We start from the raw sequence: 20718 nt of genomic DNA, 5'->3' as shown, positions 1-20718 counted from the left end.
TCTTTTGGGATCGGTTTGGCATACTGCTGATTGATTTCATGCCACGCGGAACGATTATAAATGAGGAAGCCTACTGCGAAACTACGTAAGTTAGGGCGCGCTATTCAATATCGGCGACGTGGGCGGCTCATCGACGACGTCGTCCTGCTGCACGATAATGTACGTCCACATGTTACGGGTCCGACAAGTGATTTACTGAGAACATTTGGATAGGAAATTTACTATCACCCACCATATAGTCCGAACTTAGCGCCTTCTAATTACAATTTGTTTGGGTAATTGAAAGAGTTTTTGAGCGGTAAGCAATTCGCAGGTGATGAACTTAAAAATGCTGTTAATCAGTGGCTAAACGGACTAGCAGCAGAAGAATACGACGAGGGTATATTAAAGCTGATGTATCGCTACGATAAATGTCTTAATTCATGTGGCGATTACATACAAAAGTACTATAAAGTATCTATAAAGTGTGTAGTTTAAGAGAAATAAATATTACTTTTTTAAGTTTTCAAAATAAATTTTTTTACAACGAAACGGTCTTTACTTTAGAGATAACCTCTCGTATATCAATTAATTATACATTCGTAACACACACAAGTCTAGTATTTAGAGGATAGAACTAGACTGATCATTGTAGTGGGAACCAGCATAAAGTAAAGCTTTGATTTTAGCGTGTAGGGAGCTGAGTGCAGCCGCTCGGAGCTGTGTGCAGCCGTCCGAAGGACTTTTAAAATTTAAAAGTCCTTTAAATAAAATTTAAAGTTCCTCATTAATAAAATGTAAAATTCCTCCTTTTAATAAAATTTAAAAAACATGAAATGAAACCTGAGTTTTATGGACACATGTGTCCATAAAACTTTAGTCGTAGTTTTCTAATTGTAACTTCCAGGTCTTCAAATTTTATCTTATATCTCTTTATTTGATCTCAGTCTGTGGCCTTCTTGGATCATAAATCCTCTAAAATTTTTATTTCTACCTTGAGTAGATTTTCCATCCAGTTTGAGTTTCTTCTCATGTCGTAAAAGATGACTGGTCTTACAACAATGGTATAATGACTAAATTTTGCATTTATACAAAGGATCTTTTTATTGTAAATATTTTTCGCGTAAAGTTTAGTTGTTCTAATTTGTGTTTTTTTGTTCTCACAGTTTATTGGTTCCGTTTCTATCAATTATTTCTCTAAGATATTTAAAATGTTATTAGAGATTCTTTTTTTGTAGTGATAGCTGTTATTTTCCATACTAAGTAAGTTAGCTATATAACAGTTTGAAATTCATTCTTATGTGTAGACGTCATAAATCAAAATTTGACTCATTTTTGTAATATAGATAGTATTAATATCGGCAGTACAACGCAAACTTGTTTACTTTATCTTTCCACTTCACATATCACAATCCAATAACAAATAACCTAGGCATTAATATATTCAAATCTGAATACATTAATCGATCGAATTAATACAATTCAATCTGCAAATGATCTAAATGCAATCCCCAATTCCAACGTAAATAAAACAATTATATGACTGATATTAAATAAATAACTACTCGACCTATAAAAAAAAGACCCAGCAGTAAGGGACTGTTGTCCAGCCCTTGCTATGATTAGTGGGATATGTATCCTTCCGATATCGTTGTGTTACAATAACAAGCAACTTGTACTAGGCATAAGTAATGTAAAGAACAAGACATATCAGAACCAGCAAGTCAGTAATTTGTTAAGGATGTCAGTATCCCTTCCTGATTCGAACAACCATTTTTTTAATTCTATAGTAAACAGATAAGTTAAACTCTATAAATCTTTATCACATTATTTAACACTATAACCTCAAAATTTTATTTTAAATTAACTATATTTTTTTATATGTGGAATAAGGCCAAATAAAAAATATATATTCTTGTAAATTCTATCTGTCTTTAATTTTGCTAAAAAATAAATCGAAATATTAACCAAAATTTTTTAAATTATTTATTATCGTAAAAAAAAAAATTAAAAACGCCAATTTAAGATTTCCACTGAAACTTACTGTATTTATATGGTAGATAAATCGTAATTCATCTGGTTTAGAAGTACAGGACACTGTAATTCACGTTAGATCCGCCTTTTATTGTCACTAAAATAAATCGAGGCAATTGGTGCTGACAACCAAATAAGTTACCCAGTAGAATTCTAACATTTTTTTTTTTTTTTTACTGAATTCTATATCCTCAAATTGCTATTTTTAAAAAATATATTCTTATATTTAAAAAAAAAAATTTTTAAACATGTTTTTCCGACTACAAAATAATATAGTAAACTGTGTAAAGGGTGCTAGTCAGGTTAAATTTTGCATGCTGAAACACATAATTTTATCATTGAAAAATTTCAGTAGTGTAGTACGTATGTAAACCTATGTAAGTACGTTCAACTGTCTAACTTACATTTGAAATCTCCAGATGAGATGGGCTGATTTGGATTAAATTTGGCCCGATGATTTTAGTATACGGGATGTTGATGCCATTTAATTCATGAAGAAAAATCACTATCACTCACGGGAAGAGAGAGATACAAACTTCATAATTATTTTTTTCATATAATTAATGGTCTTTTGCCAGGTACGGTACATTCTGATGGTTTTTAGCCTTATTCAAAACCTGGTGAAAGACTAGGGTTAAACAGAATTTTCCTGTCCGTTTTTGGACTCAAGAGTATTTTATTCTTGTACTAATAAATGATTCCATTGCATCAGTAGATCAGTTTGGTTACGTATTTGGGGAATTTCAATTAGTGGTGAGAAATAAGACTTATTTTTTTAATTTATTTTGTCAGTAGTTCCTGTATTTCAAATTTTACTCAAAATTTGAATAAAAATTTTGAGTAAAATAATTTGATAACTAATCAAAGAGTAGAATAATTTGTTAACATAATTTTATTTTACTTAATCTTCCATCTAAGTAGTACTTTGTTGAGAGTGAAGCCCTTGTTAGGAAGGACCCAAACTTCTTTCTGTTAATCAATTCATATGGCCTAGGTGCCTTAATGTAAAACTTATCGACCCAGTCTTTCTATTTAAAATTTCACAATTCACTAAAGCTAGTTATTCAATTCAAACGAAATCAATTCTTCAACATTACCATGTACTACCACACTTCATTATCTTTATTCTTTGATTTCTTGTTTTCTATTTGTCACTTTTAGAAGCTACATAAAACATTACAAACTGTAAAAATAAATTTAAGAATTTTTTTAATAATTTCTAAATTTTACACATTTTAATCAATTTTACACAAACAGAATGTTATAAATCTAAAGACCTCCTTAAAATCAATTAGTATAATAGTTTAATTGATAGCTTATATAATTATTAGGCTACCATAGCTTTAATTAGTAATTAATTACTAATTTAGTAAAACCGTGTCAGTATAAATAATTAATTAAATAACAAATATACAAAATTAATTACAATAATATCATTTTAATTATATGTACGAGGATAATTAGTACTTTTTACAAATATATATAATGAGAAATAAAACGAATTTTTTATAAATGCGTTTAAAATTACATCAAATCAGCATATAAAAACTACTGGTTTAATTCACAATAATGTATTAGAAAACGAGTAAAAAACGTAACATCAATAAAATTAATAAATGAAAATTACCTAATTATAAATGGAAATATTATTACAAATATTGAATCATATTCATGGTTGTAAGAAAACTTTAATTTTTAAAAGGAAATAGGACTGAAATATAGAGAAAGAAAGAAATTTACAATTTATGCAATAATCAGGTAGTTTTGATGAGAACAGAAGAAAGGTAAACTTTAATTTAAGATGAAGCGGTTCGATGATGTAATTTTCTTTGCTTTTTCAGTTTATATGAAAAAGAAACCATAAAAAAATAAAATTTCATAGTGGAGTAACGAATAAAGGAGAGAAAAGAAATATGTTAAGATTCGTTGATGATATTTTCCTTTTAACGAAAAAGAAAATGACAAGAAATACAAAATTATATTGTTCAAAGAAAATTCATCCTAAAAAAAAAAAAAGGTAATGAAAACTTGTGATACAAAGAAAGATATAAAAAATTATAATAAAAAATGTATATAAAATATTTTATTTAGGTTCTAAATAAATTACCACGAAGTAAGCAAACACAAAAACAGATTGTATCAAAAGAAAAGCGTAAATAGAAAGAGGTTTCATCATATAATAAATCAGCTAATTTCAAAAATATATGTATGTTTTGTTAGATTTATTAATTGTAAAGACTGAAGGAAAACCTGACACAAGGCAAAGGCAAAATTACTCATACTACGCTTACAAAGAAACGTGAAAGATGAAGTGGTTACCTGTTTCCTATTTCAGTGAACCGGATACATTCTTACATAGTAGTAGGCTAAGCCCGTAACTAATATTCTATCCTAAAATTACATCGTTCTGTTCATCATCATTACTCTAAGAGAAAGCAATTTTAATTAGTGGCACTTATACTTCAGATACTTTCATCAGTCACTATCATAAGAACGAATATGAAAAATGACTTAAAAGCTATTGTGGAAATAATGCATTAATAGAGCTTTCCTCCACTTAGTAGAAGACATTTAAAAATCATTCGTTATAAGAATTTTAAAAAAGAAAATTTTAAAAATTTATAATTTCTTTTAAAAGTACGTCTTTGTATGACAGGAAATTGTGAATAATAAAATAAAAAATAAAAGAGAATAGGGAAAGGAGAACAATTTAGATTTTTTAAAAGAGAGGTCTTTTAAAAGGGAATGTAGAACATTAGGTGGGTTAATAAAATACGCAATGAAGAGGTTTTAAAATAAATTAAAGAAGAAGAAAATAGTAAAAGAATCTTGAAAAAGAAGAGACCTTTCTGAAAGAAAAGATCAAAAGGTTACTAAATACTGCGGAATTGTAATAAATAATGGCCCGATGATTTAAATAGGAAATCGTAAAAAAAAACCTGTTTGTAGTTTATTTTTTTATTTCTACGGAATGATACACTGAGCTTGAAGAAAATATTTATTTCATTTATATATTAAAATATATATATATATATATATATATAGGTACTTTTTAAGATTAATTAAAATATAAGGTTCAAAGAGTAACTGTCAGGAGCATTCAAAATCCAAGTAAGTCAAAGAGACGGATTTGTCTAATGCAGTACTAGAAAAAATAATTAGGGAATAGTGAAAAAAATTGAAAAAGCAAGATTACGATCCAAATATAGTTAAACCCGGTTTTCTAAGATTTAAAAAAAGCAAAAATAAAACATACGAAATTACATACACATTCATGTTCAGACAAAAACTTAAAACATGTGAAGAATTCCAGAAGAAAAACAAGAAAAGAATGAACTCAACAAAGGCGAGAAGAATACTCACGGAAAATGAATAAGTACTGGAATAAAAAGAAAAGAGATGTCAGTAAGTGAGACTATTTATTGTGGTTCTACAGAAACCTCTATCGATTAAAAAAGTACATACATTTTTAAAACAACTCACTTTTAAATAGTTTTAAAATTAGAAGAGACCTAAGCGCTATTTGGTGTAAATTTTTGTAAAAGTTGTTTTTTTTTTTTTTTTTAAGAACAGACCAGTTAATAAGAGGAGTAGAAAATAAAATGTCATCGTAATATCAAATAGATTTTAATAAAAAATACAAATATAAAGGTATTAATAAATCAGAAAAATTCTAAAATTTACTCACACTTTCCTAGCTATAACGATATGCTGTGGCTAGTGGCATATGCTGCTATAGTAATAATTGAAAAGTATACAGATCGGTAAAAAAAAGAATTATTTTTTTTTAAGTTTTGCCTAAACGAAATTTAAAAAAATTGATGTGGACGGCACATCAATTCCTTGTAAACCTATTAAATTACATGTACACAAGTATTCATAAAATTTTATTTCATTAATAACTTCTGATATTTTTTTACTGTTATTATTGAATTATTTATTATAAAACTTTTTTTAAATCAAAGGTTAATAATTATTAATAAATCAATATATTAAAATTAAAAAAGTTAAAAAAAATAATAAAAAGGAGATGAAGTCGGATTCGAACCGATGTGCCTTCTCCTTGTATGATCCAAATATTTCATTGTTTAAAATTTTATTTGGCTATAACTCCAGAACCAATGAAAATAAGTACCACCTATAATAGATTGTAGAAAAGCTCTCAATGAGGGCTTATTACTGCAGTTAAGAAAAAGTCCAAAATCAAAATCTTTTGGGATTTTGGGTTTTTTTGGACACTTTTGGTCTAGTCGATTGCAATCAAAAGAGAGGTGCAGAACTAAATGTTTCAACAGTCCTAAATCCAAAACCTATAGCTACTCTGATCTTACGGCTAATCGTTTTGAGTTTACGTATGTGCGTACGTATGTGCGAGATACACACGCACATACGTACGTACAGACGTCGCCGAAATTAGTCAAAATATTCAGGGATGGTAAAAATAGATGTTTCCTTGAAATCCGAAATTTTTCACTTCCTTTACTTCGTACAAGGAAGTAGAAAAGATTTAAAAAATAAATAGATTTAAATAAATTGTAAATAATCTGAGAAAAATTTATCATTCCAAGTCATTTTTTTATTAAAAAGTCTATTTTTATGAAAGTTTATGCGTTTATGATGTCCTGTATTTCGACTTATAAGTCAGAACCCAGTTGACTGATTTTCTCCAAACTAGGTAGGCAGCTACCTTTGGGGTAATTAATGTATTATTACATTTTTGCAAAAACTGGAAAAAGATATGAGAGTGTTTTGGCCAAAATAAAATTCCAAATCATTTCTGGCGCATTTTAGTAAACAATTTTTGATACAAAAGTTATTTTTAATCAAGATAACAAATTACCTAAAACTTTTATTTAATCTTTCTTCCTCACATCAAACGACTTTAAATATATTTATTTTTTTAGCTGATTTTGCTTCAGAAAATGAATTAATGGGAACTTTTTGCATCTAAATTTTTACATAAATAAGACTTCAAACCACACAAAACTTGTTTGTCCAACTCATTTAATTAATTTTTTTTTTTTTTAAATTAAAATCCATCTTGTAAGTTACTCATAGCATTTAAAATGAAAAAAATACTAATTTTTTGAGAGTCCTTACATTTTATTACTTCTTGAAAAAAAATTAGCCAACAATTATCATGCCCCTTCCTAAAAAATTACAACTTGATTTATTTTTTTTTATATTCCTAACGTGCACGTCACAAATGTTCAGCTTGTGAACAATAAAACCTCCTCCCTCACAACCCAAAGATATGATAATGATATGTATGACATGCAAATGAGATATAGTCAATCATAAACTCAGGCTCCTGAGATATGTGATTAATTGAATCCCAACCACCAAAGAACACCGGTGTCCACTGTCTAATATTCAAATCCATATAAAAGCAACTAACGTTTACTAGAATTATATTTCAGAAACTTCGAGTTCGACAATCAACTGTTAAATAGTTGATTTGCGATTACGAGTTAACCATTAGACCGGCCCGGTGAACTACTTTGTGGTAAATAAAAGAATCCGGTGATCCAACGGGCTAGTGTACTGGTTATTCGTAACTCATCGGCGCAAAAACAGCCAATTTTCGAAGTCGAAAGTTCTGAGGTTCAAATCCTAGAAAAAGTTTGGTTTTTTTATACGGATTTGAATAGTAGTCAGTGGAGACTGGTGTACGTTGGTGAATGGAGCTTAACCAACCACAATTCTCAGGAATGGTCGGCCTGAATCTGTGCATGGTATACCTTATCTACATGTCATACGTATTATCATCTCATTAGATCTTGGGAGGAGGTTGCTTATTGTTCACTAGTTGAACAGATTGCAACGTACACATTAAGAAAATAATAATTTAGAAATATGACTATCTTTGTATTTTTAAAAATTACTTTTTTAAATTTATCATCACTTCTCAGGGGTTATTTTCTTAAAAATTAATTTTACCCGAATGTTTCCTCCTGCGTATGGAAGCTCCAAAATTAAAAAAATAATAATTAAAAAGTGAACTTAATAACTTGACAGGCGTAGCTGTGAAAGTTATACAATTTATTGCCGGTTTTTTTTAAAAACCGGCATTTTTAAATCAATAATTGAGAGTAATTAGTTTTCTGTCCAAAATAGTAAATTTTAAACAAAACAAAAATAATACCTTACATGTATTCAATAATAAAACGTATTCACGGCTCGTCAAAAAATCGGAAAACACTACTTGACATCACAAATTTATTACTACTCAAAGCTACTGCACGTGAAATTTTCAACGACAACCCCTTATCATCATATGGTGAGTCATGACTGCTTACATTACGTGATTAAATTCAGTTACCTGATTGTGGGAGCTTTAATCTTGCAGAAAATGACATATTAACCATATCTACTATTGATTAACTAAATTCTGGTGAGTGAATTACTATTCCATGTAAAAAATTACACGTATCCGATATGTCACCCAGTTGCTCTAAAACAGGCTTATAGGTGTGCTCTAATAATGCCGTTGTCATTATTGTAATAGAAGACAACGACTATTAATAAGCGAGTCAGATAATTTCGGATACAGCAAATTTGATTGAAATTAAAGAGATTACCACCAGAATAGAAATAAAAGAACTGATGATAGAAAGAAGGGTTATTTAAAATTGATTAGATGACCATTATTACAAATTACACGTTTGAATATTAAATAATAAGAGGTTTTTCTTTTTCAATATCAATGAAAAGTCTAAAAATAAATTGTTGTACATCGGTTAAAACGTGTTGATACACAAAAAAGTAACTCGAATTTCTAATTATTTTTACAAAATATATATATGTATAATTTTGTATTGTATTTTAATATTTTTTGTTACTCTTACAGGTGTACTGTTTATTATGCGTTATTTCCCAGTATCAAGAATACAAAGCTGGAAGAGGGACTGCTGAATTTGATAATCGAGTAAGTAAATTAATATTTAAAAATTAAAAATAAACTTCTTTTTTTCTATTTTTAAACGTAAAATTACAAAATATCATATTTCTGTAAAATTACTTGTAAAAATATAAAACACCTTTTAGTTAAACTGTACAATTTTTGAAAATTAGGGGTTAATGTTCTCTATATGCAATATAATTTCCGGATTATTCCAAACGTTTATCCTTATTTAACTTCATTTTACATTTGTATAATTCATAGCACAGGACCTCACGATAAATTGATTCGATTTTTAAAAACGCTGCAAGACGGAAACCTCTTCAAAACGGAATTCATACTCGGTCCCGTCAAATTCCGTTTTGGGGAGATTTTACTGTATCACAATAACACATTGACTGTCATGTAATGATTGTGAAATTATACCCTTTGGCAAATTTTTTTATTTGTTTCCTACTCTTTCTTTATCGATTGTAATTTTCAAACAATCAAAATGGACGTGTTGGTTTAGATTTTTCAAATTTTTTTATTACCTGTTTCTGAGCGGTTTGTTGCTTTTTAGGTTTCAATAATAGTTTTGCATAACATTTCTTTTTATCTTAGTATAATTTATTTAATAATTTTTTTTCTCCAATTTTTCATTAAAATTAAATTTTACAGCTTACTATGATATAATTTTTATCCAAATAAATTATTTGAATTAAAGTTTTTGCTTTTCTTTTTACACAAAAATTAATAAAATTCTTTTTTACGGATAGCTGCTTTAGATAGGTCAAACAAAAATAAAAAAATTATGCCGTAAATACGTAACGTGATATATCATATACAATGGTAAAATACAATTTAAAATTCTCTAATGTAGTAAAAGATTACATATTTTTAGGAGATGATGAAACTGTGTATGAAAGATGTAATATTTTCAAATTTATGTACATAATTTCTTCTAACTAGAGAATATAATATGAAGAACCCTACCCTACAGGTTATATTAATTCGTTTTTTCCATCAACAGATAGATGGTATATACTGTCCTAAATAATTACATTATACAAACTAAGAACACCATCATTAATATTTATTATTATTATTACTATTATACTTATTATTATTATTATTATTAACACTGTTAAAATAATTAAAAAAATTTCAGGCACCTCCAGTTAGATATTTAGCATCAAGTACAGAAGCAACGGTCAGTTCAAGAAGAGTGGCCACGTATCATGAAACGCAAAGTCCAACACAAGCGCACTCTACGTTTCCAGAGGAATCATATTGTCCCCCTCCTCCCACTCTTCGAAGACCTTCAAAAAAACATGTACAGTTTGGAGCGGAACGCACACCGGATTATCTTCGTGTTCATTGGAAAGGAGAAAGTGATATACAACAAAAAGGTACGTTAACTAAATCATATTTTATTAATTTAAATTATATTATACTAACAAATTCTAGACATTATATTTACGAGGATTTTTTCACACACGAATAGAAAATACGCTCTCTTGCCGTTCCCCGTAGATTGAGAGCACGGGAGACAAACAACATGCAACTAACCGTGTGGGTTCAATCATGCCATGTGCCTTTAGATTCTTTTTGATTTTAACTCCACAATCCCCAACCTATCTTCGTGCACCATTACTCCGGCAAAACATGACTGATATGGAGTCAACTGTTACATTAACAGACCAGAGGCTGTCCTTCTGTTAGATACACGTTGCTGTTATTCGTGAAACAAGATTTAGTGCTGCTCACATATCGGTATTTTTATTTGTCAACCATAATCCAGCACGAAGTCACCATATACCCTATACAAAGAACAATCTTTATCGCTGCAGCTGAAGTTTGACTCCAATCTGGTTCTAGCTCACAGTGACAAACTTGGAAATCAACAGCAATCGATCACCAACAACCATAACGTCATTTACGCCCTAAAATTCAACCCACTATGTAAGGTGGAGCAGATAGGCAATTTGGTCTACAATACTGGATCGTGCTAATCACACGTATATGCCCTATAGAGCGGTCACCCCAATACGTATGCCGTAGTACCCATGTTTGGCTGTACAGATGCATGGCATGTAACCCACAGGGTTGGTCTAGTGGTGAACTCGTCATCGTAAATTAGCTGATTTCGAAGTCGAGTGTTCTAAGGTTCAAATCCTAATAAAGGCAGTTTTTTTATACAGATTTGAATACTAGATCGTCGGTACCGGTGTCGATCTGAGAATGTACAAAAGTACACTTCATTCACATTCATAAATATCATCCTCATTAACCTGTCATTCATCTCTAAAAGAAGTCGGTTTCCTTTATTACGTTTGTATTAGAGTAGCTTTCTTTAACAATAAACGCAGAAAATTTAGTAACAAAACTTGTAGAGAATTAAATAAGAGAAAATTAATGTGAATACAGCCAATCAAATGTCGATAAAAACTTAAAAAGTTTTTTTTACTGTAGCAAAAAAGACGAAAAATAAGCAGAAAATCGTATTATTCTTTGTACCTAATAAACATTATTCTTAACACAGAAAAAAAATACATGAGATGATAAAATGCAACAGAATAACAAAACTCAGTAACAGTAATTGTTCGAAATTCCCTTCTATACAATGTACAGCACTCTGCCGGACGTAAAATTTCCGGTGGCTTTTCAGGAGAATTATAGTTCATTTACTATGTACGTTTATATTGAAATATGTTTTAGGTTAGTAAACAGCGACTTTGTATTAAAAATCTTTATTTTTATTACTAATTTCAATAGTATGAAATGACAAATTGCAGGCAACAAATGACGTCAATATATAAAAACGAAAACAATCTAAAAAAGTAAACTTTAAACAAATCGTAATTTTCTTTAACAATGTTTAACATAGGAAACAGTAAAATAACCTATAATGTTTCAAAATTACTTCTATTGCGATTTTCGGTAGGAGTACATTTTTGTACTAAAAACTTACCGAAGTTTAATCAAACAAAACAAAACTTTATTAAGAGATAAAGTAAAAAAAAGCATTCAAGACACCGTAAAAGAAAATAGCAAAAGGTTTTACGTGTTAAGAAACAACAACCCACAAAAGAGAGTATAAATAAAGCAATTTGTTCTTAAATAACATCAAGAAGAAATAAAACAAACATTAAATTAAAAAAAAAAAAAAATCACGAAAAAACTAAAAGAAAACATTATGTGAAACATCTGACAGAAATAAACAGATATCTGCAATTAAATAAAAGTTCAACAGAAGTAAAATAAAAGAAAAAATAGAAATGATAAAACCGTAACTTTGTGGACGGGGCTGGATAAGCGGGAGAGGGGTTGGTGAGGCCCCACCCAGAAAATTATTTTTTTATTTGTGGATATTCTTTATTTAAAACTCTAAAAATTTATGTAAAAATTAAATGACTTTGAATATATATTTGTAATTGTTAAGCGAAACGATTAGTTAAAAAAAAAATCATCAGATGTTAAATAAAATGTTATAAAAAAGACATTTTATTTTTTATTTATAATGTAAATAATAAAACTGTTAATAATTTAGAGAAGAACATATACCTACATAAAATAGTATTTATCAATGAAAAGAACCACTACCATCATATACAATACGGACTATATCATTATGAGATGGGACAATGTGTATTAATACACTGTTTTCTTATAGGTGAAGCATATCAATTCATCGCTTTACAGTATATATCACATATTTCCTAGTAATGTACTGCGTGAAAAGGATCTAAGGTAGAAACACAATTAATCAGGAGTTGTTTTCTCTTGAGGGTATTTATGAAGTGAATTGACTAATAAAAGAGAATAGGATAGTATGCAGTCCCGAAGTGGGGTTAGAAGGCCACAGCCCTCGTGGGTGAACCACCGGGTTGGTCTAGTGGTGAACGCGTCTTCCCAAATCAGCTGATTTGGAAGCCGAGAGTTCCAGCATTCAAGTCCTAGTAAAGCCAGTTATTTTTACATGGATTTAAATGGTAGATCGTGGATATCGATGTTCTTTGGTGGTTGGGTTTCAATTAACCACACATCTCAGGATTGGTCGAACTGAGAATGTACAAGACCACACTTCATTTACACTGATACATATCATCCTCATTCATCCTCTGAAGTATTATCTAAAAACGGTAGTTACCGGAGGCTAAACAGGAAAAAGAAAGAAAGGAAAGACCTCGTAGGTTGGTGGCGGGGGTCCAACATGATCGTCGCCGATGTGTGCCCCCGGGGGACGCCGGAAGCCCTTGCGGAGGACCACATTCGGAATACCCTTAGGTACGCGTGGTGACGATACAAACCTCACAAGGTGGTTCCGCCACCACGTCGTGGGAGGGGGAGGGTTTTTAGTGGTCGCCGCTTTACGCGAGAGACTTCACACACCCAGCGGTAAGGGCCGCTGGGCGTTGGGGCAGCAGATTTTCCTTCCTCCAACGCAAAATTAAGAAAAAAGGAATAAAAGACTAATGATATCAATTATAGATTGAACACCACCTGCGTTTCAGTATGGTTGACATGCGGATGTGCATATCTGTGTAAAAAAACCAGCAGGAAACCACTTCATTCCATATTTTCCTTAGCAAGCCTGGAGTGGGATGTTTGTTACGTTTCGTAATTTTTGGGAAAGACTTAGTCTAGGATAAAGTCATCTACAACCATTAATATTAAGACTAACATATCTACAATAAACAGTAAACTGTTTTATTTTTTGCATATCTTTTTATTGTTCTACAATTAGTTTATTTACGATCGTCTCCTTTAGTGAAACCATAAGTTAATTTTCTGATAATAAGCACATGATAGCGGGTTCTTAAGGAACTCCCTTATTAAGTCAATCCATAAAAATAGTTATCAGTAAGCAGTAATCTTAAAGCTCATTGATAAAATAAAATCTGCCAACATTTCATAAGCCATAAAAACAATTAACAACTAATAAAAAACCAAAAACAAATAATAGTCAATAAAAAATCCATCCTTCGTACTTGGATCAGTTGTGACCAAAATTAAATGGTATCACTGTCCCGTATACAAAATTCATCAAGTTAAATTTCCATCAGAACTGATCCTTTCAATTAGGAGATAACAAGCAGAACACAGGCCAATTTACCTACATTAGTAGAATTTTACACTTAACTGCACAAGTTTCTATTTATTCCGTCCACATAATCTTCAACCTGCAGGTCTCGAAATCGACTGAGATTCTCAAATTTCGTCTTTCAGCCAGATCTGGACCAATTGATAGTAATTTATCAATCTGATCTCACATGATCAAACTGTCTTAGCTGTACCATCTAATAAAAATTATATCAAAACTAATCTTATGCTATATATTAAGCGTACAAAAACTAAGTATTAAGCTCTTAAATTAAATTAAAATTTAATTTTTCTCCAATTCTTAGTTGCAATATTGATCTACTAACAAAATATTTTACTTCCGAATGAAGGTATGTATTTTTACTAACCCGGCGATAGCGATATATAATGCTAAATCATTCTTTCTTTCCTTATATTCACCAAGCCTTCTATCGCATCGGAAAATAAACACTTTCTTCTCATAAAATTACAAACCAGTTCATTTTCCTATATCCGAACACATTTAGAATTTTCTTGTTCTCTATGACGTATTTTTTTGTTATAAGATCACTATTTTGGGTGTATTGTCACTTCATTTTTGAAACCAGCTGTGAAAACCTTTAAATTGCCTCCATTTTGTTTAGGGTTGTTAGAGCCCGAAGTTTTCAATTAGAATCATTTTTCCAATGGCCTTTAAAGTGATGTGTTACAACCGTATCTTTTCCAGATGGGATTGTTTAGTGTTTCATGCGTGCTTTGGTGTGGTCGTCTCGTACAAAAAAAAAAATTCCCCATATTTTATTAACATATTACTTAGCGTAATTAATTTTGATCTTTTTCGGAATTCCCCCCCAAAAAACACTTCATTTTTTAACCAATCGGCCAAAAATCGATGTATTTTTAATATCCAGTAAGAATTAATGGAATTTAATTCCCATTTAAATAATGGGAATTTGCATGTTTCAAAATAAAAAAATCATAATTCAACGGAAACAAAATATATTGAAAGAAAAATTTGTTATTGGGGATTATTGCATTTTTTTTTTTGTTTGTATAACCTCTGGGACCATCATTAGGTATTGCTTCAGAGGATGAGGTGAATGATTTATAGCGTGTGTATGCAAATGCCCTACCTGACCGGGATTCGAACCCACAACTCCGGATGAAAGGCCGAGACACTACCATTCGCGTAACGGAGGCCGGCAATTATTTATTATATAAATAACCTTATATTAAATAAATAACCTTATATCAAAACATTAGTATTAATTTGTCTAGGTTAGCAAGCGAAGCGAACGTAGGTTAAGTTCAGCTAAATTTTATTTATAATGTATATCTATAATTATAAGGAATAATGTTTATATTTTTAATATATTAATATGGAGAATGTTTAAAATGACCGGTATAAAACACCATGTTAGTGTGTTATCGGGTTGTTGGATTACTTCTCCAATCTGATTACTCTTAATATCAATATTTCCTGCTCTTTTGAAACGTGCATATTCCCACCTAATTCTTATTGGATATTGGCCCATTGATTAAAAAATTAATTTAATTAATTTTTTTTTTGGGGGGGGGGAGGAATCTCCAAAAAGAGCCTTAATTTTATTTACAATTTAAAATTATAATTATTGGATAAATAAATACGTAAACGAATTTTTGTTTTTAAATGTGCTTAATGCACACACCTCATGGCGTGTGTGCATTTAGCAGCAAACATTTAGAAAAATCTTTTAACTACCAAAATAAAATAAAAAATCTTAACTATCATAGTATAAATGACATTTACCTTGTTTTTAATACAATTTATAATATTAAATATATAATAAAAATGTAATTTATCTGAGTTAATAAAAAAAAGCAATCCAACAATAACGATCAACCAGGAAGTCAATTTTTTTTTTGTAGCTCTGAAAATAAACCATTAGTTAATAACACTTTTTATTTAATACTCTGAAATTATATTAATCTTAAATCGTAAATTTTTTAGACACTATTAAGTGTATAATTTACGAGTATATGGTGCAAAATTATATTTTCAATTTGTTAAAGACAATCATAATTTATTAAAATGATATTTCAGTAACTCAACATGTAAGCAGTTATAATTTAATTATGGTTTTAACATAATTAATTGAAACCAGAATATATATATAGTAAATAACCCAGTTTTAATGTAAAATACTGCTTCTCAAAATAATAGGGTTATAAACTTAGACATAAAATATGTTCTTGATTCAATGGAAACTATATTTAAATCGTTATACTATGTCATATTCTAAAGTACAAGTACTGTAAAGTATTATATATTATCCTTAGATTTCAGAATTTAATAAAGTAATAGATATTATCTACAAATATGTAATATGAATATAGTTATTTAATTAGGTAAAAGATAACAATTTTCTAGTATATTTTACAAGTATTCTAACTAATTCTTTTTTTTTACTAGAAATGAAAATAAACAAAAAAAAAATTTTCAAAAATGAACTTAAACAAAAAAAGTATTTTTACTGGATAATTTAAATGATTCTTTTTTTTGTCGTCAGTCATTTGACAGGTTTTATGCAATTCTCCAAGATTCCCTAACTAGTGTCAGTTGTTTCATTTCTATGTACCCCCTACCAATAACATTCCTAACAATTTGTTTTACATATTCCAAACGTTGCCTGCCTGCACAAGTTTTCCCTTCTACCTGTCCCTCCAATATTAAAGCGACTATTCCAGGATGACTTAATATGTGGCTTATAAATCTGTCTCTTCTTTTAACTATATTTTTCCAACTGCGTCTTTCTTCATTAATTTGTCGCAACACCTCTTCATTTTTCACTTTATCTATCTATCTGATTTTTAGCATTCTCCTACAGCACCGTATTTCAAAAGCTTCTAATCTTTTCTTCTCGTGTACTACGAAAGTCCGAGTTTCACTTCCATATAATGCTACGCCCCAAACATATACTTTCAAAAATGTTTTCCTGACGTTTAAATTAATTTTTCATGTAAACAAAATATATTTCTGACTGAAGGCTCGTTTCGCCTGTGCTATTCGGTATTTTATATCGCTCCTGCTTCGTCCATCTTTAGTAATTCAACTTCCCAAATAGCAAAATTCTTCTACCTCCGTAATCTTCTCTCTTTCTATTTTTGTATTTAGCGGTCCATCTACATTATTTCTACTATATTTCAGTACTTTTGTTCTGTTTATTTTCATGCGGTTCTTGCGTAGGGCTTCATCCGTGCCGTTCACAGTTTCTTATAAATCTTTTTTTACTCTCAGCTAATATTATTATATCATCAGCAAATCGTAGCATCTTTATCTTTTCACCTTGTACTGTTACTCCGAATTTAAACTGTTCTTTAACATCGTTAACTGCTAGTTCTATGTAAAGATTAAAAAGTAACGGGGTTAGGGAACCTCCTTGTCGAACTCCTTTTATTTATTACGGCTTCTTTCTTATGTTATTCAATTATTACTGTTACTGTTTGGATCCTGTAAATGTTAGCAGTTGTTCTTCTATACTTTCTGTATAGAATGTACTACTTTCAGTAGAAAAAATTTTGAACTAATTTAATCATCCGCATATTACAGTAAACACATAATCAATTACCTTAACATGGCTGTTCCTCGGAGTTTACTATACATCTTTGACTTTCATCTATAAGGTATCGGGTTCGGGTTCTAGGTCAAGCATAAGCTTGACCTAGAAATTTTATAGATCGTGCTGTAGTAGTTAGGAGATAGCTTATTGTTATTTGTTAAAATAAACATTATAAACATTAAGGAGACCCGGAAGGAAAGTGTATGAAAAAATTAAATTTTTTTATTTCTTAATTACTCACACTTTTCTATTTCAAATGGTATAAAAACCATTAAAATCTGATTATTATTACCAGAGATAAATTACTTTTTGGAAACAATGCACAGCTGTTTTTTTTCAGGTCACACTAAATTGTAATTTCAAATGGAACATGTGTGATTGACTGGTGTATATACACCTGTTTCAATTTTTTTTTTTTAGAGATTATATTTTTATATTTAGTAATTTACGTATGTGATCAAGACGGTTGGCTCTGTTACTCATCTATTGCAATATTATTTATCTTTTATCTATAATGAAGTTAGTTTTCTGATTGTGGAAGTTGAGATTGTTCTAGTGTTTTAGTATATCTTATAAACAGTAGGAAATTTTGTTTTATAATCAGTTTGAATCCCTCCGTTCTAGTACTCCAACAGCATAAAAAAAAAATTGTAGGAATAAGAAAACTTAGAACCTAAGACGTGATCTAATCAAACTGATTCGCAATTCTTCTAAAAAGCTACAATGACTTTAGTTGCAAAAAATCAATTTGGAAATGAAATTTAAATATTGTTTGAAGTTTTTTAAAATTTGTATATTTGTAAAAAATGTACAAAATGTACAGACAGACGCAATCATAGATAAAATTAAAACCTACTATGGACTGGCTATCCGCAGAAATTTTATTACTTAGAGAAAATGGAACGTTCCATTTGGGCTATGTATTTTCATTTTCTGTCAATCAGCACGTGGTCTATGCTCGTCTGGTATTGACAGCTGTTGTTAAGTACAACAAGGCTGAAATTACTGGAGGTACGTACAATCATGAACACAAGTGTTTCTGACGCAGTTATGGCAGAAATAAACCAATATATAGAGATATATCACACACAGAACTTTTAAATATATATCAAATTGGGTGCACTCAGAATCGTAATGAAAGTGTAAACAGTGTTGTGTGGATAAGATCGTATTCGTTGAGATGGTACGTTTTTAACTTTATGTATATGATGCTGTTAGGCGTTACAATGAAGGTAATACAAATAGATTTAAAATGTTTCAACAGTTAGGTTTAAGTGTTGGTTGTAATATAACAGCAGTAACGATGAAAGTTGAAAAAGTATGTAATAGGAATGCTGAACTAGTGGTGAAAACAAAAGACAAGCAAAAAGAAAATTAGAAGCACACTAAGTTATGGAGAAGTAATAGCAGAAGTGGTACATCGACCTAGAATGTTCTATATTAAAAAAAAAAAAAAAAAAAAAAAAAAAAAAATATATATATATATATATATATGTAAGTAAATTAAAAAAATATCTTTAAAATAAGAAAACCTCGTTTTCTGAAAAATTGGGTTGTTTAATAAAATGTACTTTTTCTCAGGATCTATTCAATTTAGGAAGATGAACTTTATTTATTTCTAATACAAATTTAGTTAAAAAATTTAATAAAAATTCAGCTTCCACTAAAAAATTTGTAAAAATTATCAAAAGTAATTCATAAAAAAAAACCACTCCTAAATTGTTGAGAAGAACAATTCTATAAAATAAAATCATCCTATGTATTGCAGTTCTTGGAAAAACGTACATTGAATTAGTGAAAATTAAAATTGGCAAGACAGGATGTTCCCCCTTAATAGATGTATTGATGATGATTCTGCTAATAATGAAAATCTTGATTTAAATTCGACCCAGGATCAATTACCCCTTACCGGTCAAAAAATGATTAGTTACGAACGACGTTGGTGTAGATTTGTTGATATAACTAAAAAGGGTACAGGATGGATTCACGAAGAACGTATAAAAATTTTCAGGACATATTCTATTCGTGAAAATGTTCATATAAAATATACATTCGGAAGCCGTTCCTTATTGAGAGTTGGAAGGTGAAAAATTTCGCCGTGACTTTTGCGGCTTCGGTAAAATTAAATCAGACAGTGATTCTTGAAACGTAAAATAAGGGATTATTAATGATTATTTTTTTAATGAAATCTGACCGGTAAGATTGGAAAAAAACCCGCAGAACTGTATTTATAGAAATTTTCGAGAAAACTGGGGAAAAAAGACAATAGAGAAAAGCACATTATTTTATTTTTGGAGTAAAATAATGTGTTAAATGTGTAAATAATGTGTGGAGTAAAGTAATCACAAGTTTCAAACAAAACCGATAGAGAACTTTGTTCCAAGTATAATCGTATGAATAAAATCCATTGATATTTAGCGCAAAGTATTTCGAAGTTTTTTAAAAACAAAACAAATTAAGGTCTATACCTTAATCTAAATATAGCTTAGATCTTTAAATATTAGACGAAACTAAATTTTTAATCTTATAAAAAAAAAATTAAATATTTTTGGAAAATTACAAATAAAAACACAAAACAATGAAATAAAGTCCTGAAAATGTCTTCGGCAATTAAATGCAGCGCTTTGAAAGACAAAAAACGTTTCTTGTGGTTTTTCGTATTTCAATAGGTTATTTTTATATTAGAAGAAAAGATTAGAAGCTTTTGTAATGTGGTGCTATAGGAGAATTTAAAAAAATCAGATGGGTGGATAAAGTGACAAATGAAGAGGTATTGCGGCAAATAGATGAAGAAAGAATCATTTGGAAAAATATAGTTAAAAGAAGAGACAGACTTATAGGCCACATACTAAGGTATCCTGGAATAGTCGGTTTAATATTGGAAGGACGAAAGGTAAAAATTGTGTAGGCAGGCCACGTTTGGAATATGTAAAACAAATTGTTAGGGATGTAGGATGTAGGGGGTATACCAAAATGAAACGACTAGCACTAGATAGGGAATCTTGGAGAGCTGCATCAAACCAGTCAAATGACTGAAGACAAAAATAAAAATGTTATATTAGTTGTATCGCATTAAGAATTCTAATAACTAACTCTTTTGTTACACATTTGTTCATATTCTAATGATTTGAAACGGCCCAC

General features: G+C 29.8%; 1 protein-coding gene across 1 annotated transcript in view; it reads left to right on the top strand.

Annotated features, from left to right (window-relative positions):
• The window catches only part of LOC142328905 (uncharacterized), a 376489-nt gene that overhangs the window by 317912 nt on the left and 37859 nt on the right, over positions 1 to 20718 (top strand). The window contains exons 7-8 of the mRNA XM_075373045.1: positions 8864 to 8941; positions 10065 to 10305. Of these exons, the coding sequence (XP_075229160.1) occupies positions 8864 to 8941; positions 10065 to 10305 (319 nt within the window). The remainder of the gene's footprint in view (positions 1 to 8863; positions 8942 to 10064; positions 10306 to 20718) is intronic.

This window comes from Lycorma delicatula, chromosome 8 (assembly GCF_047948215.1).
Source record: "Lycorma delicatula isolate Av1 chromosome 8, ASM4794821v1, whole genome shotgun sequence".
Taxonomy (NCBI): Eukaryota; Metazoa; Arthropoda; class Insecta; order Hemiptera; family Fulgoridae; genus Lycorma; species Lycorma delicatula.
Note: the sequence above shows the minus strand (reverse complement) of the source record. Positions and strands in the feature narration are given on the sequence as shown.